This window comes from Rattus norvegicus, chromosome 6 (assembly GCF_036323735.1).
Source record: "Rattus norvegicus strain BN/NHsdMcwi chromosome 6, GRCr8, whole genome shotgun sequence".
In the NCBI taxonomy this organism is placed as follows: domain Eukaryota; kingdom Metazoa; phylum Chordata; class Mammalia; order Rodentia; family Muridae; genus Rattus; species Rattus norvegicus.
In genome coordinates this window covers 5,904,389-5,926,543 of record NC_086024.1, presented here as the reverse complement: position 1 = coordinate 5,926,543, position 22,155 = coordinate 5,904,389, and the positions used below count along the sequence as shown (strand labels likewise).

Below are 22,155 nucleotides of genomic sequence, written 5' to 3'. Positions count from 1 at the left end.
AGGAAGACTGAGCATTGAACTTTGTCCCCCAGGAAGGAATCACCTCATTTCTTATTTTGTTATCATTTTGGTAAGGCTGGATAGACAAATCCCTTGTTGTAAAGATGTCATTCTGCTGGTTGATGTTTTACCCTTGTTGGATGGTATGTTTGAGAAGCCTTCTGGTTTTCTGTCTGAACAGGAAACTGGAGACCTTGCAGCTGGGCAACTCTGACCTGATCCTCTTTGTACTACTCCCCACCCTGTGGAGAGCTCCTCTCCTAGCTGGTACTCTCTCTTTCTCTTTGGGGAGGTTGGGAGGCCATGACTCTTGTACAGGTTTTGGCAGTGCAACTGAGGGCTTACCTTCAGAACCAGTGTGGAGGATTCTTGGAAAACTTGTCTCTGGGAATGTGAGGGCCTTTCCCTTTGGAAAAGAGTCAGACAGACGGTGTCTCTAAGGAGGGGCTCTTCAGGGCCTATGAAGTGGCCTCTTAGCGATTCTGTGTGGAAGTCTGTAGCCCTGACAAGGGGTTCATGTGTGGAAGACTTCAAGCAGCTCAACTCTTCCGGAATGTACTTTGGGATCATAAACTATATTAAAAGGATGTTTGGAGAGAGAGACCAAACCGCCTGGTCAGGTGGGGACTCCTGAGGCTGCAGAGCGGAAGAGACCACCAACACTGCTCACCCCTGCCCACATCCCTGGCCCAAGAGGAAACTGTATAAGGCCTCTGGGCTCCCGTGGGGGAGGGCCCAGGAGCGGCAGGACCCCTGCCTGAGACACCGCCGGAACCTGAAGGAAACAGACCGGATAAACAGTTCTCTGCACCCAAATCCCGTGGGAGGGAGAGCTAAACCTTCAGAGAGGCAGACAAGCCTGGGAAACCAGAAGAGACTGCTCTCTGCACACACATCTCGGACGCCAGAGGAAAAAGCCAAAGACCATCTGGAACCCTGGTGCACTGAAGCTCCCGGAAACGGCGGCACAGGTCTTCCTGGTTGCTGCCGCTGCAGAGAGCCCGTGGGCAGCACCCCACGAGCGAACTTGAGCCTCGGGACCACAGGTAAGACCAAATTTTCTGCTGCAAGAAAGCTGCCTGGTGAACTCAAGACACAGGCCCACAGGAACAGCTGAAGACCTGTAGAGAGGAAAAACTACACGCCCGAAAGCAGAACACTCTGTCCCCATAACTGACTAAAAGAGAAGAAAACAGGTCTACAGCACTCCTGACACACAGGCTTATAGGACAGTCTAGCCACTGTCAGAAATAGCAGAACAAAGTAACACTAGAGATAATCTGATGGCGAGAGGCAAGCGCAGGAACCCAAGCAACAGAAACCAAGACTACATGGCACCCCCGGAGCCCAATTCTCCCATCAAAACAAACATGGAATATCCAAACACACCAGAAAAGCAAGATCTAGTTTCAAAATCATTTTTGATCATGATGCTGGAGGACTTCAAGAAAGACGTGAAGAACTCCCTTAGAGAACAAGTAGAATCCTACAGAGAGGAATCGCAAAAATGCCTGAAAGAATTCCAGGAAAACATAAATAAACAAGTAGAAGCCCATAGAGAGGAGACACAAAAATCCCTGAAAGAATTCCAGGAAAACATAAATAAACAAATAGAAACCCATAGAGAGGAGACACAAAAATCCCTGAAAGAATTCCAGGAAAACACAATCAAACAGTTGAAGGAATTAAAAATGGAAATAGAAGCAATCAAGAAAGAACACATGGAAACAACCTTGGATATAGAAAACCAAAAGAAGAGACAAGGAGCTGTAGATACAAGCTTCACCAACAGAATACAAGAGATGGAAGAGAAAATCTCGGGAGCAGAAGATTCCATAGAAATCATTGACTCAACTGTCAAAGATAATGTAAAGCGGAAAAAGCTACTGGTCCAAAACATACAGGAAATCCAGGACTCAATGAGAAGATCAAACCTAAGGATAATAGGTATAGAAGAGAGTGAAGACTCCCAGCTCAAAGGACCAGTAAATATCTTCAACAAAATCATAGAAGAAAACTTCCCTAACCTAAAAAAAGAGATACCCATAGACATACAAGAAGCCTACAGAACTCCAAATAGATTGGACCAGAAAAGAAACACCTCCCGTCACATAATTGTCAAAACACCAAACGCACAAAATAAAGAAAGAATATTAAAAGCAGTAAGGGAAAAAGGTCAAATAACATATAAAGGCAGACCTATCAGAATCACACCAGACTTTTCGCCAGAAACTATGAAGGCCAGAAGATCCTGGACTGATGTCATACAGACCCTAAGAGAACACAAATGCCAGCCCAGGTTACTGTATCCAGCAAAACTCTCAATTAACATTGATGGAGAAACCAAGATATTCCATGACAAAACCAAATTTACACAATATCTTTCTACAAATCCAGCACGACAAAGGATAATAAAGGGTAAAGCCCAACATAAGGAGGCAAGCTATACCCTAGAAGAAGCAAGAAACTAATCGTCTTGGCAACTAAACAAAGAGAATGAAAGCACACAAACATAACCTCACATCCAAATATGAAATAACGGGAAGCAATAATCACTATTCATTAATATCTCTCAATATCAATGGCCTCAACTCCCCAATAAAAAGACATAGATTAACAACCTGGATACGCAACGAGGACCCTGCATTCTGCTGCCTACAGGAAACACACCTCAGAGACAAAGACAGACACTACCTCAGAGTAAAAGGCTGGAAAACAACTTTCCAAGCAAATGGTCAGAAGAAGCAAGCTGGAGTAGCCATTCTAATATCAAATAAAATCAATTTCCAACTAAAAGTCATCAAAAAAGATAAGGAAGGACACTTCATATTCATCAAAGGAAAAATCCACCAAGATGAACTCTCAATCCTAAATATCTATGCCCCAAATACAAGGGCACCTACATACGTAAAAGAAACCTTACTAAAGCTCAAAACACACATTGCACCTCACACAATAATAGTGGGAGATTTCAACACCCCACTCTCATCAATGGACAGATCATGGAAACAGAAATTAAACAGTGATGTCGACAGACTAAGAGAAGTCATGAGCCAAATGGACTTAACGGATATTTATAGAACATTCTATCCTAAAGCAAAAGGATATACCTTCTTCTCAGCTCCTCATGGCACTTTCTCCAAAATTGACCATATAATTGGTCAAAAAACGGGCCTCAACAGGTACAGAAAGATAGAAATAATCCCATGCGTGCTATCGGACCACCACGGCCTAAAACTGGTCTTCAATAACAATAAGGGAAGAATGCCCACATATACGTGGAAATTGAACAATGCTCTTCTCAATGATAACCTGGTCAAGGAAGAAATAAAGAAAGAAATTAAAAACTTAATACAGCGGGACGGCTTTAAGCACACTTTGCACACAGAGCATAGGACATTCAGGAAGATGTGTACTTAATCACTGAACTATGGTTAATAATGATTCTGCTTCTTGTATTAGTCATCTGTGATTGTGTTGCAGATCATGAGAAAGTTGAGACTTATTTTTGCAGAAAGGCATTAATCTCCTTGGTTCAGTTAAGAAGCAGAGTCTTCTATAGAGTCAGAGCCTCAGAGAGCTGCCATCGAGGCAGGGGGATGGCATCTCATCTGAACTTAATTATAGGATTGTATTTCTTCTCTCTGTGGTCACACAAACACTCAAGATGATTGGCCGTTCTACAGAACATATACATCGCAGTGAGCTGTCTGAAGGGCCGGTTGAAATTTTGCCTACCCCCTTTCTTCCTTGTTCATTTCCCTCAACCTCCTTCCCTTCCCTCTCTTCCTCCCCCTCCCTTAGTGTGAGCATAAGGTGTGGTTCTGAGACCTTACATCTGCTCTGCCACTGAACCACACTCTCAGTTCCATGAAGAACACTCACGTGTCATGGATAACTTTGACTAATCCAAATGTTTGCTGCTGAGATTTGTTTCTTTTGGCCACTGAAATGTGTGGTTTTTCTGTAGGTTGGTCAGAGAAGGATCTCGAAGATATCTTGGGAGGCGGGGGATACAAACCTGAGAAGGATAAAGGTAGGAATGTTGCTTTGTCTGGCAACACATGGATTCTCCTTAAAATGCTAACCATCCGGCCTCCAGGTAAACATGTCACTCTCAGCCTCTGGCAAATCAGGCTTCGACATGTGCACCTGTCATGTGCAGTGGGCTCTCATTCTTGTGGGTGGGGGCTCATTTGTGAGCCATCCTGGGATGCTACCCATTTGCTCTGTTGCTCTTTAAGCCTGAGCTGGTGTCCCCACTACCTAGGTGCACCTCGTAAGCCAGTTTTCCATGCAGTGCGAGGGTTCAAACTTAACATGGCACACATTTTAAAGAAGCCTCTAGCAAGTCAGATGTTTACACAATTCCTTTGGATTCCATTTCCCCTTCCCAGGAAGATTCACACTTCCCTCCTATTGGATCCCAGGAAGTGGAAACTCTCCTTGGGGTGTATAGTGTGAGCGAAGAAACCATTTTCAATTAAAAAGACAAAAACTTGGGGGAGGGGAAGGGGAGGGAATGGGGGCTGATGGACAGGAAGGCGGGAAGGGGAATAACATCTGAAATGTAAGTAAAGAAATATATCTAATAAAAATCAAAAAAAGAAAAATTTAAACAAAGCAATTTATGAAAAAATTATCTAATGAAAAATTAAAAAAAAAAAGAAAGACAAAAAGTCCCACATCGTTCCTTGCTGTGTCCGAGCCCCAAGTACTGTTTATCAGCTGATAGAATCCATTCTTACCTTAAAGATCATGGGAGCTTTGCTACTTTGCAACAGAATTTCAAGGTAGCCATCCCTGAGGTTTAACTGTGTTTAAATGTGTAGGAAAATTAAACCACAGGATCAGACTGTCTAGAAGTTTCAATCCAGTCTGACACACAAAACAAAACACAAAACAAAAACAGCCAACTGAAAAAAAAAGCCCTTAATATTAAAAAAATAATGTAGCACCAGTCAGAGTTTTAAAACAGTTCAGGAAAACTCCTACGGAATCTTCATCCAGCCTCGCCCAAGGAGCCTCCATTGTAGAACCATAGAGTTGGTTGTTCTAAATCAGAAGTGGTTATCTGTGCAATAAAGTCACCTATTGACATTTTGGAAATTATGTTAGATCTCATTTTGTGTGTATGTGTGTGTGTGTGTGTGTGTGTGTGTGTGTGCATGTGTGTGTGTGTGCGTGTGTGTATATGTCTGTGTGTCTGTGTGTGTCTATGTCTGTGTGTGTGCCTATGTGTGTATGTGTATGTCTGTGTGTCTGTGTGTGTGCCTGTGTATATCTATGTGTATGTGTGCCTGTGTGTGTATGTGTGTCTTTGTGTTTGTGTGTGTGTGTGTGTGTGTGTGAAATTTTATCACATGTGTAGATTTCAATAGCCCTTAACACAACCAGGGAGAGATTATCATAAAATTTCTTCTGCATGCTGCCCCTTGAACAGTTATGTCCTTCCCAAGCCTCATGTTTGCAGTTTCCACAGCTGTTCATGACTGAAACCTTTCTTCACACATCTGTCAGATGGGATCTTAAGCTTGGATGGGGTGAGATGTCTGAGTCTTGTGTGGTGAAGTACGTTCCTGTTGGAACCCATAGGTGTCATACGCCACAGTTGTGACCTTTCACATAATCACTTTTGAAAAGATGTTGGAATGTTGTGGTGTTTGAAACCCTTTGTTTATTATTCCATGTTATGATGGAGAAATTGTAGCAGGGTCGGAAGAATTCAAGCTTTGAGTCCATCAAGACCCCTCTTTCCGAGTCCAGGCTAAAGTTGACCATTTGCATCATTCTTGCAAGTGCTGTGCCTTGCATATGGGAACGGTGTTCTGTTGCTTAAAATGCCCCGCAGCCATGTTTGTCCCCAGAAACACCTTTCCAGATGGTGTCATCTCGAGGAAAAAGCCGTAAAAGCCTCTAAGTTAAACTTCGAGGGGTCAGGAGGACATGGAGCATTTAAAGGGTGACAATTGGTATTTCCAGACGGGGAGAGAAGGGCAGGGGTTAGCTCTGTAAGCAAGCGTGCACGGGAACGAAAGCCTGAGTGACAGGCCGGGGGCTTCAATTCATTAAATGTACTTGTTTTAGCAAGGAAGAGGTGTCCGGAAATTCTTTAATTGGGCTCACGTTGGAACTCATCTTGTAAAGAATAATTAATTGTTGGCTACAGTTACTCCCTCCGTCACCCATCACTGTAGGTGTTGGAAAAGATCAAAGGGCGATACAGGAACACGGGTGACATTAACAGACACCATCCCTTCCACCATAAAACAAGCTTATGATGGGGAGCAAAGGAGAAGCATCACATAATTTCCATACATTATAAACTCAATTAGCAAACTTCCTCGACTCGAGTCTTTACGACGTAGCTTCAGTCATTCTGGCATGGATTTGTCAAGTAATATATTATCCATTGTGTATTTTTTCTGCAGGACAACATTGTTGACACACTGTGTGTTCCTGAGTCCTCCAGCATTTCTCGAAATGAGTGGCTTGCAAACCCTCTGTTCTTCCTCCTCCTTTAAACTTTTAGGACTCACACTGTTGCCATTTTTTGCAAATGGTCTTGTTCTTTTCGTAGTGTGGATGAGAGAAGGTCCAAAGAGGTTTCTTTGGAGTCGTTTCCACAATATTTCTGGCTTTAACGTGGGGAAATACTGTTCTGTGGTGAGGAGACACATCGGACACCCACAGTCACTCCAACAGATCAGGGAGTGCAGCATGAACATAGGGAAGTTGTTGAGCTGCTTTTCATGTATAACATTGGGTGTTTTGATGTAGATAACAGCGCGTTACCTACAGAGTAGTCTCAGTTTTGTGGTAGGAAATGGATGAACATGACTGTGAAGATTTTGCAACTGCAGGAATACTATATTCCCTGGTCGTTAACCCAGATAGTAAGTACATTTTGGAGTAATTTTTCTGTTTGATCCTCTTTAGCAATTATAAGTTTTTTTGCAGCAATATTTTCCTCTTTTTATTACTTTTTTTAGTAATTATAAGTTTTTACAGCAATATTTTCCCCGTTTTTATTACTTTTTTCTGTTCTTATTACTTTTTTTCTCAGCAGGGTTTTGTTTTACAGCCCCAGCTTGCCTGGATGTCACGAGCTTTCTGACTTAGCTCTCTAGGTTCAAGGGTGGCGCCACCTGGCGTAGCTTTATTTATTGACTTTAAAAACATCATACCTCTCTTGCTATTTTTTGAGACAATAAAAGCACATTTTAAAAATATTTAAAAGCCCTTGCTGTTTCTTGCTGGAAGCCTGGGACACTCACAGCGTCCCCAGAAGTTGTCGACATAATCACATCACCATCCCATGATTCTCTGTGTCCTTGACAACCAGATGTGTCAGGCACTCGCTGGGAGCCACAAGCTAGGTGGCCATCAGAGAGGGGCAGACTCCTGCCTCATGTCCCTGCCTCTCCCAGCAAGTGGCTCCACAGGACTTGAGGCTGACGTGTGTGTGTGTGTGTGTGTGTGTGTGTGTGTATGTGTGTGTGTGTGTGTGTGTGTGTGCATTGTCGTCTTTGTTTCTGAGCTGCTGAAAGTCTGACACCTCTGTTAACAGCAGAGCTTATTCATAATTTCTTAACCCATTGTCTTTCCCTATAAGAATAATAAATAATTAATAATTAATAGTAATATTAATAAAGGAAAGACATTTATTTACCTCCAAGTTCTGGGAGCCAGGTGACCAAGATGGGTGGCTATATCTGGTGAAGGACTCACGTTGCACCCTAACATGGCAGAAAAACAAAAGGGCAAATGGGCACAGACCCATGAGGCAACACAGCCTGCTCTTGTGGCACCAAACAGAAGCATCATGGTTTTTACCGCAAGTTTCCGTGAGGACAAGATTTATTCAAACCACTGAGCACAACTTCCTCACTGAAATAATTCCTCTTATACTATGGAGTCCATCCAAGTAAAGGTAGTTGCTATAGCGACAACGTCCCTTTAACCTCAATTGGGCAAGCATCACAGTTTTGTAATCTTTGCATTCAATCAGAACAGGGCATTTGTCCTGGTCACAGTTTCATGTCTTTGAATATGTGTGTTTTTAGAAAGTCGGTATACATCGTGATCTCATGTTCATGCCCTTGACCCAGTTTCTCCTCGTCGTTTTATAATAATTTATATCACCGAGCCCTTTTCCATATATTACCAAACATTTTACTTTGCTATTTGTCAGTGGATGGACTGCCAGATCGAAGGCCGTCATGAGAGAACTGTGATGCTGTGAACATCTGTCTATGGGCGTATAGAAGATTTCACACAGGCATAGTTTTTAACTGTCTTGAGTACTTGTGGGCATTGGCATCCGCTCAGCATCTGCTAGGGCCTCTGTGCTGGGTCCAGACATGGCTCCGTTTCACTTGTGGGTGCCCCTTTAATACCCGAACAATATATTATATATTGTCTCTTTACTAATCTCGCTGAATTTGCCCAAAATTCTCCTCCTGAGACTTAATCTCTGCTGGGCTTTTCTGAGACGTCCTTTGTGGCTGCAATGAATCTGAGTCTTCACCTTAGCCTCAGGCAGACTCTTCAGACGGGCAAAAAGCAGCCACATTCTTCACCAAAACACCACAAAAACAATCTCCAGGCCACATTGTTCACCAAAACACCACAAAAACAATCTCAGGCCACATTCTTCACCAAAACACCACAAAAACAATCTTCAGGCCACACACTGAAATTATTCTCCCTGAAGCCTCCTGGGCCAGGTCTATGCAGTTAAAATCACTCACAGCCACAAAGTCTTCCTGCCAGGATGGCTCATTGGGCCCCACTCAAACCATTCGTGGCTTTCCAAATCCAAAGTCCCAAAATTCACGTTCTTCCAAATAAAAGTATGGTCAGGCCTATCAGTAATACCCAGGCCTTGGTATCAACTTCTGACTTACTTAGGGTTTTACTGCTGCGGACAGAGAGCGTGACCGAGGCAGCTCTCACAGGGACATGTGACTGGGGCTGGCTTACAGGGTCAGAGGTTCAGTCTGTCATCATCATGGCAGGAGCAGGGCAGCGTCCAGGCAGGATGGTGCAGGAGGAGGTGAGAGTTCTCCATCCTCATCTGAAGGCTGATAGCAGAGCACTGAGAGACTTACAACCCACACCCACAGGGCCACACCCACTTCAGCAGGGCCACACCCTCTCCAGTAGGGCCAAACCCACTCCAGCCAGGGTCACACCCACTCCAGCCAGGGTCACACCCACTCCAGCCAGGGTCACACCTACTCCAGCAAGGCCACAACCACACCCACTCCAGCAGTGCCACACCACTCCAGCAGGGCCACACCCTCTAATGGTGCCACTCCCTGGGATGAGCACAAACAAACCATTAAAGTGGCTGGGTTCAGCCAATAAGGAGAGAAAATGAGTGGAGCTCAGAAGCCAAAGTGGGGTGAAGGTTGAGACATCTGAGCCATTGCGATGCTAGAGCCACATAGCTCAGTTTAATTCAGGTTCCTATTTGTCATACAGTACAGATGGGTAACAGAATTAAAGCTGAGTAGCACTCGTGTGTGTGTGTGTGTGTGTGTGTGTGTGTGTGTGTCTATGTGTCTGTGTGTGTCTGTGTCTGTGTGTGCATGTGTGTGTGAATGTCTGTGTGCATCTGTGTGTGTCTGTGTGTGCATGTCTGTGTCTGTGTGTGTATGTGTGCGTGCGCTCGTGTGTGCATGTGTGCACATCTGTGTGTATATGTGTGTGCATGTGTGTGTGTGTGCATGTGTGTGTCTGTGTGTGTGCATATGTGTGTGTGTCTGTGTGTGTTAGTCCTACACTTTTGCCATGTGGTGATAGTGTATCACCATAATCAGACGAAACGTTCTGTCACAATGACCTCTGTCCTGTGACCCTTATGAAAGGGGCTGACGTCCTCTGTCCACATTCCCCTGTTTTGCATCTCTCTGACGTTTAAGAACTTGTTAAGTGTGAAAATGTCAGATGTGGTCTCACGTGTTTGCGTTTGTCTGTGCTCCGGCTCGTGTTTGGGATAGATGTGGAGAAGATTTGCGGTGACCTTGAACCACCTTTTGCTCATCTCTCGGATGAGAACCCTGGCTCCCACCCTTGTGCTCATAAATGCTTTTAGTCTTTGGACCCTGATTAGAGATAGTTTACACCCTAGACAAGAGAGAAAATGAGTTTGAGAAAAACAGTCCTTCTGGACTCTCCACAGATGCTTTGGTGAAAGAAGGAAAATGAGCTTAAGCTTTTTTGGAGCTCTCCTGGGGACAGAAGGAGGTGGGAAACCTCTTGCCTCCTTGCTTTCTCCTATTGGAGAAGTGCTTATTTCTGGCTCTTGGTCCTTTAAGTACGATATCTGGGAACTTTTGGTGGGACACCATCTAGCTCCTTCCCTCTATGTCTATTGTCTGTCCTTCATGCTCCAAGCTGTCCATGTATGTTAGTTTATGGCTGGGGTTTGCTTCTAGTTGCTTGAATGTTTTGTCTTTCATGTTTAAAAGAAAAAATGGTTAAAACTAAATGCTGGTTGATTCCTCCCTTGATTTAGTTTTAAGTCCTTTCAAGAAAGGAACAAATAAATAAAAAGCAGTTTCAATTGACCTTTAGAGATTTGCATCATAGATAACTGGTTATCTCTGGTGTCAACAGTCATGCATGTCTCTGACTGACTGGATCTGGCATCAATGGAGGAATGTAGCTAGGAGCCTAGGTCTGTCCACTGGGGAAGCTCCCCGGGGGGCTGGCTAAGTGTTTACACTAGCTGATCTTAAAGGTGCCAGCAGCTTCAAAGCTTCTATGGTAATGGAGCTGTTTGCTGTTTCTCTTAGAGAAATCTTTGACTGTGATTATTGGATTCAACAGGTAACAAAGTGCTTCTTTTAAAATGACAGCTAGAAAAAGTAAAAATGGTGTTTGATCTAAATACTAAAGATATGTGTTGTCACTTCATTTTTTTCTGTTTGGTTTTAAATGTATAATGCGCTCTACATGTCTTGGCTATAGGGTGACTGGCTTTTAAGTTATTGGGTATGGTTAAAAATTTGTAACATTGGTAACAGAAAGTTGGCTTAAAACTGGAGTCATTCTAGACAACACGTGGCATGAGCCAACGCAGGGAAACAGGTCTAGATTGGGATAATAGTTTAATATAATTCTTATCATGGAAACCAGACTTATAAAAGAATTTAGGGCAATGTCTCTTTGGTGAGGTATTAGAGCCTGCACCATAGTTCGTTCATATGCAAGTCTTGGCAGTCATACTTTATAGCAGGAGGAATGGACTTGGAGTTTTGGAGAGACTGGATTTTAGAGAATAGATTGTTTGCTGGATGGTGAGTTTTGCTTTCCAAATTATGGCTGTGCTCTTGTGTTACAAGAGAAACTTAAAGATTGTGGTTAATGATTGTCAGTGTTACATTGACTACAGTTTACAGTTCGATCACAGAGAGACGCAGGATTCTAACTCACACATATTTGTAATTAAGGAAAAATCAAATAGGTGGAGATTGTTACGAAGGGTTGATGAGGCTATGGAACTTATAAGAGCATTACAGCCTGGTTGCTTACTCCAACTGCTATTTCAAGAAATACATATAGAATTATTATAGGTTTAAGAGATTGTTTTTAGACTGTTTCTTTGCACTCTGGGGTTGTTATGAAATATTTCATTTCTTGTGTTTTCTTGGGTGTTGTTTGCCTTGACCATACATTTGTGTGCCTTTTTGAAAGAAAAATGTATTCATTTTTATTTATTTTGATGAATTTATTTGGCTGACTTTAGTCTGTGGTCCCTCTGCATGCAGTTCCCTCAGTGGCCAGCAGACGGCACTAGATACCCTGTTACAGATGATGGTTAAGCACACGCTAGGTCCTCTGAGTGAGCAGCAGATTTTGCATTGGGTTCTGTTGTTTATGACCTGGAGTTTGCCTCTCCCCTATGTTTATCTGTCATTCATGTCTCTGACTGGAGAGCTCTGTGAGCTGGGTTACAGCTGGTCTCCTGGGAGTCAGGTAGTACTGTCTGTTTAGGGTGGGCCTCCTGTGTCTCTGGTTAGAGCAGGCCTCCAGGGTCCCTGGAGTACAAACCCACAGGCCTCAGAGAATTTTGAGAGAGTCTGTACTATTATTTTCTATCTTCCCTTCACATTTCCTACATCTTTAATGGAGTACAGAGTTGGCAACTATGAATTATATTTCCTAGGTGTCTCTCAAACCAAGAGTTTGCATGTGACTAAGTTCTAGCCAGAAACATATGAACAGAGTCCATAGGCAAAATGTCTGCCATTTTCTTCTTTATGTTTACCCTCCCTAGTACTGAGGGTCAAATTCCTATATTCTTTTTTGTTTTTTTTTCTTTTTCGGAGCTGGGGACCCCAGGGCCTTGTGCTCGCTAGGCAAGCGCTCTACCGCTGAGCTAAATCCCCAAAGATAGTTCTTAAAGATAGTTGCTTTATTCAATATCAAGAATGTATGTGTAAAGTGTCAACATCTGGTGTTGGGAATTGTCTTATTTTGTCCCCCAAAAAGCCTCACTTCTAGACCTGAGTGTCCTGAGGGTTTCAACTGATAATATAGAGTTGCTATAGCCAATGGCTGAGCAGAAAGACAGAAAGACAGGTCAAGGGATTGGGAGAGAGGAGAGGATGAAGAGAGTCACCATGATCCAGAGTTAGAAGGATCAGATTTAAGAGCTACAGGAGAGAAAGCAGCCTATGATGTAGGTAGAAGGGAATAGGACCCTATTGGGGGAGTGGGGTGTTTCCCAGAAGGTAACAGGGCAGCAAAGATAAAACATAGATTTAAAGGTGTTAAACCTGGGATGCTGGGTGGAAGGGAGATGTACGGTAGCTGTCAGGAGGATTAGAAATGTGTCTTTCATTCTCGAAACCAGAGAACTCTTGGGCAGGTGCCATGACTGTACTAAGGAGCCAAAGTTGTTTAATTAATTCACTGCTACAGTCTGGTACATTGAAGTCCCAAGTGAGGGTCGCATTAACCTGGACACCGGTTACACAGCCCAGTCAGCCAATGCACAGTTTATTCAGTTTCAACTTCTTTTAAAGGCAAAGCAGGATAAAAGTTTCCCACCGTTTCTAGTTCTCACCAGCTGCTATTTGTCTAGCAATAGCACATCTTGGATCAAAGTGATCCAAACCTCCTTGCAGACTGAGAAATCTGTCAGCAGCCCAACTCTTAGACGTGTTAGAGGTGCTGCTGTCTAATTAAGCTATAAACAAAGTTACTTTCTCATGAGAAAATGACCATGAAGTCCACGTCCTCAGGTTCGCAGCTTATTTGGGAGACAGAGCACCAGGATCCTCTGCTTGAGGAAGTTGCCTCCTCTGTATCTCAGTGTGCTGAGAGTGACCGAACCATCCTAGGGTGCCCTGCAGCTGGCAAGCTAGGAGCAGTCGCCTCATGAAAAATAGTGTCAACCCTAATCCCTAGAGAATGGCTAAGCAGACAGAGGGACCTGTGGCCCTGAATAGCCAGAGAAATGCTGCCCTCTGTGGATTGGCTGCCTACCTTTGGGCTATCACAGGCAAGGGAAAACTCTCAATATTTGCACCAGATCCAGTCTTTTCCAATAGTTTGGCCTGTGCCCTAATTAACTTAAAACACTTAATAATTTTAGTATTAATATTTTATTCCATATTTCAGCTACATAATTCAGACTGTGCCTAAAACGGGAAAAATGAAAGGAAGTAAATTCTTAGTAATCTCAGATGTAAGAATCAGGGACTTTAGAGAATTATACAGCCTTTGTTGTATAACTAAACCTTCAAGAAGTTCCTCTTAAACCTTGAGTGTGACCAAGCAAGACTGAGCCAGAAAGCAACATTCTGGTTCACTTTTATACTAGACTCAAGGACAATCATATACATACACACATCAATCACAGACATTTTTTTTGTCCTCTCCTGCTTACATGGAAAGCAATGGAGCCAGAAACTCAGATGATAAACTTCAGTCCAAACACAAGAAACCAATTAAAATAACAACAACAATAGAGAAACCTGGTTTGATGGCACACACTTTTGCTGGGGGGACAGAGACTCCATATCCTCCCTAGCCAGCAAGCCAGGCTGACCTGTCCTATTCCTAGTCAAATGAAAACTCCCATTTTATAAAAACTGGTGGATGGCACCTGAAGAGTAAACCCCAAGGTTGTCCTCTGGCCTGCACACATGCAAGCTCACATATGCAGAGCCACAGGACCAAACTAGCCTGTAAATGGTTTATCATGAGCCAGGAAGATAGCTCAATGGGTAAAGGTTCTTGTGTGGCCAAGCCTGACATAATCAGTTCAATACCTGGGACCTACCCAGAAACCTGACTCCTACCAGATGGCCCTGACCTCCATGCTTTGAGGTTTGGTCTGTTGCTCTGCAATGTAATGCTAACTGCAGGCCTCCACGGCCTGATTGTCCCAGAGACAAGAGAGTCCACATGTAGACCCAAGTGATACTATGTAAACTTGTGTCCCCAAATTATTTCTGATAAGTGAATAAGGATTCCAACAGTCAACAGCTGGGCACAGGCAGGGTTTAGCATCCCAGGACTTCAGGCATCCAAGAAGAACCATGAGTAATAAAGAAGGTGAAGGGAGGAGGAAGCTGCCATGGGTCAGGTGGGTTGGCTAATTGGAGTTAAGAGCAGCCCAGATGAAACACAGCAAATTATATAGTGGGATCATTAGCAGGGAAACAGACATAACAGCCAGAGGATCCATATCTGCCCAGCTCCTGTGCTGATTAAGGCTTAATGTAAATATAAAGCTTGTGGGTGTCTTTTATCTGGGAACTAAGTGGTCAGAGGCAGGGGAGAAAACCTGGGTTGGGATTAAATAATTTCTACAACATCTACACTCACAACTCCTGCCCCTCTACACACACACGAAAAAAAATAAATGTAATTTTAAAAACGGGGATAAGGAACTTGTCATCAACCACGGGGATCCAAGTTCTATCACTAAAACCCATGTGGTAGGAGGATGACCTCCTCACTCATTGTCCTCTGACCTCCATATATGCACACTAACACATATAGGCATATGCACACAGAATATGATAATGTATCTATTAGCGGATTAATAAATTAATTAAAGGTTTTTCAAATCATCTGTTCCTGGCCCCCACTCACTTCTGTGTTTGGTTTACACAGCTCGCTTCCCCACATCTGCCTCTCCTTCGCACATGCCTTTCATGCTTGCATGTGTGTTTCTCCTCTCTTAGTGTCCATGTTTAAATCTATATTCACTTGTTTATTAACTACAGAACTGGTGGCTAGACACATGGTTTCCTGGTTAAAAGAACTTGCTGTGCGATCATAAGGCTTGGAGTCCAAATCCCATCATCCTGCAAACACCAGCCACTACATTTGCCAGGAATCAGACAACATCCTCTTGGGCAGAAATAATGAAATACTGCCAGTAATTTGGAGGAACACACACAAATATATGGCAAAAATGCAAAATTTGTCCTTTTAAAATGTAGCTCACAAAAGTGTTAGGACCTGGGTTATGAATCAAAGGGAAGTAAAAATCGTGGTTCCTTTTATACCATGTGAGCCAACCAAGTACTGTTATCTCTACAAACGTGTTCCTTTGTCCGTATGCCAAATTTAAATAGTGCTTTGGGATATTAAATGGGAAACCACTTAGCAAAGAGTCCTGGAGCATAGTCCACACTATGGAATTCACCAATTATTATTAAGTTTTGGAACAAATGTTAAAAAACAAGTAGTGTTTCATGTTCATTTTTAAGTGTCAGGCATAAGACTTAAAATCCTATGACATAAGGTTGAGACTGATATATAAAAGGAATTACAAAACACCATTTGCCAAGGACAAATGCTAAGTAAAAATACACTCCAGCTTGAGAACCAGAATACAACATGTAGGAAAGCTCCTTGTACAAAATGATAGAAAACATCACACTAAAGATAATAAGACACCTCTCCTTCCTGAACACTACAAGAAACAGAATTCCCTGAGATCTTCTAGGGTTTTCCTGTCGGGATAAAGGAAGCCCCAGTAAGTTCTCTCATCACCACAATCATATTTCCAGTAGAACATCAAAGCAAAACCTAGGAAAGGCATCTGTAGCTTTCCCATTCTCAGCAATTCATTTTTTTTATTATTAACTTGAGTATTTCTTATATACATTTCGAGTGTTATTCCCTTTCCCAGTTTCCGGGCAAACATCCCCCTCCCCCCTCCCCTTTCTTATCGGTGTTCCCCTCCCCACCCTCCCCCCATTGTCCCCCTCCCCCCAACAGTCTAGTTCACTGGGGGTTCAGTCTTAGCAGGACCCAGGGCTTCCCCTTCCACTGGTGCTCTTACTAGGATATTCATTGCTACCTATGAGGTCAGAGTCCAGGGTCAGTCCATGTATAGTCTTTAGGTAGTGGCTTAGTCCCTGGAAGCTCTGGTTGCTTGGCATTGTTGTACATATGGGGTCTCGAGCCCCTTCAAGCTCTTCCAGTTCTTTCTCTGATTCCTTCAACGGGGGTCCTATTCTCAGTTCAGTGGTTTGCTGCTGGCATTCGCCTCTGTATTTGCTGTATTCTGGCTGTGTCTCTCAGGAGAGATCTACATCCCGCTCCTGTCGGTCTGCACTTCTTTGCTTCATCCATCTTGTCTAATTGGATGGCTGTATATGCATGGGCCACATGTGGGGCAGACTCTGAATGGGTGTTTCTTCAGTCTCTGTTTTAATCTTTGCCTCTCTCTTCCCTGCCAAGGGTATTCTTCTTCCCCTTTTAAAGAAGGAGTGAAGCATTCACATTTTGATCATCTGTCTTGAGTTTCATTTGTTCTAGGCATTTAGGGTAATTCAAGCATTTGGGCTAATAGCCACTTATCAATGAGTGCATACCATGTATGTCTTTCTGTGTTTGGGTTAGCTCACTCAGGATGATATTTTCCAGTTCCAGCCATTTGCCTACGAATTTCATAAAGTCGTTGTTTTTGATAGCTGAGTAATATTCCATTGTGTAGATGTACCACATTTTCTGTATCCATTCCTCTGTTGAAGGGCATCTGGGTTCTTTCCAGCTTCTGGCTATTATAAATAAGGCTGCTATGAACATAGTGGAGCACGTGTCTTTTTTATATGTTGGGGCATCTTTTGGGTATATGCCCAAGAGAGGTATAGCTGGATCCTCAGGCAGTTCAATGTCCAATTTTCTGAGGATCCTCCAGACTGATTTCCAGAATGGTTGTACCAGTTTGCAATCCCACCAACAATGGAGGAGTGTTCCTCTTTCTCCACATCCTCGCCAGCATCTGTTGTCCCCTGAGTTTTTGATCTTAGCCATTCTCACTGGTGTGAGGTGAAATCTCAGGGTTGTTTTGATTTGCATTTCCCTTATGACTAAAGATGTTGAACATTTCTCTAGGTGTTTCTCCGCCATTCGGCATTCCTCAGCTGTGAATTCTTTGTTTAGCTCTGAGCCCCATTTTTTAATAGGGTTATTTGTTTCCCTGTGGTCTAACTTCTTGAGTTCTTTGTATATTTTGGATATAAGGCCTCTATCTGTTGTAGGATTGGTAAAGATCTTTTCCCAATCTGTTGGTTGCCGATTTGTCCTAACCACAGTGTCCTTTGCCTTACAGAAGCTTTGCAGTTTTATGAGATCCCATTTGTCAATTCTTGATCTTAGAGCGTAAGCCATTGGTGTTTGTTCAGGAAATTTTTTCCAGTGCCCATGTGTTCCAGATGCTTCCCTAGTTTTTCTTCTATTAGTTTGAGTGTGTCTGCTTTGATGTGGAGGTCCTTGATCCACATGGACTTAAGCTTTGTACAGGGTGATAAGCATGGATCGATCTGCATTCTTCTACATGTTGACCTCCAGTTGAACCAGCACCATTTGCTGAAAATGCTATCTTTTTTCCATTGGATGGTTTTGGCTCCTTTGTCAAAAATCAAGTGACCATATGTGTGTGGGTTCATTTCTGGGTCTTCAATTCTATTCCATTGGTCTATCTGTCTGTCTCTGTACCAATACCATGCAGTTTTTATCACTATTGCTCTGTAATACTGCTTGAGTTCAGGGATAGTGATTCCCCCTGAAGTCCTTTCATTGTTGAGGATAGCTTTAGCTATCCTGGGTTTTTTGTTATTCCAGATGAATTTGCAAATTGTTCTGTCTAACTCTTTGAAGAATTGGATTGGTATTTTGATGGGGATTGCATTGAATCTGTAGATTGCTTTTGGTAAAATGGCCATTTTTACTATATTAATCCTGCCAATCCATGAGCATGGGAGATCTTTTCATCTTCTGAGGTCTTCTTCAATTTCCTTCTTCAGTGTCTTGAAGTTCTTATTGTACAGATCTTTTACTTGCTTTGTTAAAGTCACTCCGAGGTACTTTATATTATTTGGGTCTATTATGAAGGGTGTCGTTTCCCTAATTTCTTTCTCGGCTTGTTTCTCTTTTGTATAGAGGAAGGCAACTGATTTATTTGAGTTAATTTTATACCCAGCCACTTTGCTGAAGTTGTTTATCAGCTTTAGTAGTTCTCTGGTGGAACTTTTGGGATCACTTAAATATACTATCATATCATCTGCAAATAGTGATATTTTGACTTCTTCTTTTCCGATCTGTATCCCCTTGACATCCTTTTGTTGTCTGATTGCTCTGGCTAGAACTTCAAGAACTATATTGAGTAAGTAGGGAGAGAGTGGGCAGCCTTGTCTAGTCCCTGATTTTAGTGGGATTGCTTCAAGTTTCTCTCCATTTAGTTTAATGTTAGCAACTGGTTTGCTGTATATGGCTTTTACCATGTTCAGGTATGGGCCTTGAATTCCTATTCTTTCCAGGACTTTTATCATGAAGGGGTGTTGAATTTTGTCAAATGCTTTCTCAACATCTAATGAAATGATCATGTGGTTTTGTTCTTTCAGTTTGTTTATATAATGGATCACGTTGATGGTTTTCCGTATATTAAACCATCCCTGCATGCCTGGGATGAAGCCTACGTGATCATGGTGGATGATTGTTTTGTTGTGCTCTTGGATTTGGTTTGCCAGAATTTTGTTGAGTATTTTTGCGTCGATATTCATAAGGGAAATTGGTCTGAAGTTCTCTTTCTTTGTTGTGTCTTTGTGTGGTTAGGTATAAGAGTAATTGTGGCTTTGTAGAAGGTATTCAGTAGTGATCCATCTGTTTCAATTTTGTGGAATAGTTTGGATAATATTGGTATGAGGTCTTCTATGAAGGTTTGATAGAATTCTGCACTAAACCTGTCTGGACCTGGACTCTTTTTAGTTGGGAGACCTTTAATGACTGCTTCTATTTCCTTAGGAGTTATGGGGTTGTTTAACTGGTTTATCTGTTCCTGATTTAACTTTGGTACCTGATATTTGTCTAGGAAATTGTCCATTTCCTGTAGATTTTCAAGTTTTGTTGAATATAGGCTTTTATAGTAAGATCTGATGATTTTTTGAATTTCCTCTGAATCTGTAGTTATGTCTCCCTTTTCATTTCTGATTTTGTTTATTTGGACACACTCTCTGGGTCCTCTCGTTAGTCTGGCTAAGGGTTTATCTATCTTGTTGATTTTCTCAAAGAACCAACTTTTTGTTCTGTTAATTCTTTCTATGGTCCTTTTTGTTTCTACTTGGTTGATTTCAGCTCTGAGTTTGATTATTTCCTGCCTTCTGCTCCTCCTGGGTGTATTTGCTTCTTTTTGTTCTAGATCTTTTAGGTGTGCTGTCAAGCTGCTGACATATGCTCTTTCCTGTTTCTTTCTGTAGGCACTCAGCGCTATGAGTTTTCCTCTTAGCACAGCTTTCATTGTGTCCCATAAGTTTGGGTATGTTGTACCTTCATTTTCATTAAATTCTAAAAAGTTTTTAATTTCTTTCTTTATTTCTTCCTTGACCAGGTTATCATTGAGTAGAGCATTGTTCAATTTCCAAGTATATGTGGACATTCTTCCTTGATTGTTATTGAAGACCAGTTTTAGGCCGTGGTGGTCCGATAGCACGCATGGGATTATTTCTATCTTTCTGTACCTGTTGAGGCCCGTTTTTTGACCAATTATATGGTCAATTTTGGAGAAAGTACCATGAGGAGCTGAGAAGAAGGTATATCCTTTTGCTTTAGGATAGAATGTTCTATAAATATCCGTTAGGTCCATTTGGCTCATGACTTCTCTTAGTCTATCTACATCTCTGTTTAATTTCTGTTTCCATGATCTGTCCATTGATGAGAGTGGGGTGTTGAAATCTCCCACTACTATTGTGTGAGGTCCAATGTGTGTTTTGAGCTTTAGTAAGGTTTCTTTTACATATGTAGGTGCCCTTGTATTTGGGGCATAGATATTTAGGATTGAGAGTTCATCTTGGTGGATTTTTCCTTTGATGAATATGAAGTGTCCTTCCTTATCTTTTTTGATGACTTTTAATTGAAAATTGATTTTATTTGATATTAGAATGGCTACTCCAGCTTGCTTCTTCTGACCATTTGCTTGGAAAGTTGTTTTCCAGCCTTTCACTCTGAGGTAGTGTCTGTCTTTGTCTCTGAGGTGTGTTTCCTGTAGGCAGCAGAATGCAGGGTCCTCGTTGCGTATACAGTTTGTTAATCTATTTCTTTTTATTGGGGAGTTGAGGCCATTGATGTTGAGAGATATTAAGGAATAGTGGTTATTGCTTCCCGTTATATTCATATTTGGATGTGAGGTTATGTTTGTGTGCTTTCATTCTCTTTGTTTTGTTGCCAAGACAATTAGTTTTTTGCTTCTTCTAGGGTATAGCTTGCCTCCTTATGTTGGGCTTTACCATTTATTATCCTTTGTAGTGCTGGATTTGTAGAAAGATATTGTGTAAATTTGGTTTTGTCATGGAATATCTTGGTTTCTCCATCAATGTTAATTGAGAGTTTTGCAGGATACAGTAACCTGGGCTGGCATTTGTGTTCTCTTAGGGTCTGTATGACATCAGTCCAGGATCTTCTGGCCTTCATAGTTTCTGGCGAGAAGTCTGGTGTGATTCTGATAGGTCTGCCTTTATATGTTACTTGACCTTTTTCCCTTTCTGCTTTTAATATTCTTTCTTTATTTTGTGCATTTTGTGTTTTGACTATTATGTGACGGGAGGTGTTTCTTTTCTGGTCCATTCTATTTGGAGTTCTGTAGGCATCTTGTATGCCTATGGGTATCTCTTTTTTTAGGTTAGGGAAGTTTTCTTCTATGATTTTGTTGAAGATATTTACTGGTCCTTTGAGCTGGGAGTCTTCACTCTCTTCTATACCTATTATCCTTAGGTTTGATCTTCTCATTGAGTCCTGGATTTCCTGTATGTTTTGGACCAGTAGCTTTTTCCGCTTTACATTATCTTTGACAGTTGAGTCAATGATTTCTATGGAATCTTCTGCTCCTGAGATTCTCTCTTCCATCTCTTGAATTCTGTTGGTGAGGCTTGTATCTACAGCTCCTTGTCTCTTCTTTTGGTTTTCTATATCCAGGGTTGTTTCCATGTGTTCTTTCTTGATTGCTTCTATTTCCATTTTTAATTCCTTCAACTGTTTGATTGTGTTTTCCTGGAATTCTTTCAGGGATTTTTGCGATTCCTCTCTGTAGGCTTCTACTTGTTTATTAATGTTTTCCTGTGTTTCCCTAAGTGTGTTCATGTCTTTCTTGAAGTCCTCCAGCATCATGATCAAAAATGATTTTGAAACTAGATCTTGCTTTTGTGGTGTGTTTGGATATTCCATGTTTGTTTTGGTGGGAGAATTGGGCTCCGATAATGGCATGTAGTCTTGGTTTCTGTTGCTTGGGTTCCTGCGCTTGCCTCTCGCCATCAGATTATCTCTAGTGTTACTTTGTTCTGCTATTTCTGACAGTGGCTAGACTGTCCTATAAGCCTGTGTGTCAGGAGTGCTGTAGACCTGTTTTCCTCTCTTTCAGTCAGTTATGGGGACAGAGTGTTCTGCTTTCGGGCGTGTAGTTTTTCCTCTCTACAGGTCTTCAGCTGTTCCTGTGGGCCTGTGTCTTGAGCTCACCTGGCAGCTTTCTTGCAGCAGACAAGTTGGTCTTACCTGTGGTCCCGAGGCTCAAGTTTGCTCACGGGGTGCTGCCCAAGGGCTCTCTGTGGCGGCAGCAACCAGGAAGACCTGTGCCGCCCCTTCCGGGAGCTTCAGTGCACCAGGGTTCCAGATGGCCTTTGGTGT

The 22,155-nt window shown here is 42.3% G+C and overlaps 1 protein-coding gene and 1 long non-coding RNA gene across 2 annotated transcripts in view; one reads left to right on the top strand and one right to left on the bottom strand.

The window, feature by feature from the left end:
* Positions 1 to 3,063: 3,063 nt before the first annotated feature.
* The window catches only part of LOC108350029 (uncharacterized), a 58,920-nt gene continuing 39,828 nt past the window's right edge, over positions 3,064 to 22,155 (bottom strand). The window contains exons 6-7 of the long non-coding RNA XR_005505610.2: positions 3,886 to 4,021; positions 3,064 to 3,312 (exon numbers count right to left, since the gene is read on the bottom strand). This is a non-coding gene — a long non-coding RNA (uncharacterized LOC108350029). The remainder of the gene's footprint in view (positions 3,313 to 3,885; positions 4,022 to 22,155) is intronic.
* The window catches only part of Ralbp1l2 (ralA binding protein 1 like 2), a 109,040-nt gene continuing 90,725 nt past the window's right edge, over positions 3,841 to 22,155 (top strand). Inside the window, 1 exon segment of the mRNA XM_063262722.1 lies at positions 3,841 to 4,036. Coding sequence (XP_063118792.1) covers positions 3,952 to 4,036 — 85 coding nt within the window. The 5' untranslated portion in view covers positions 3,841 to 3,951.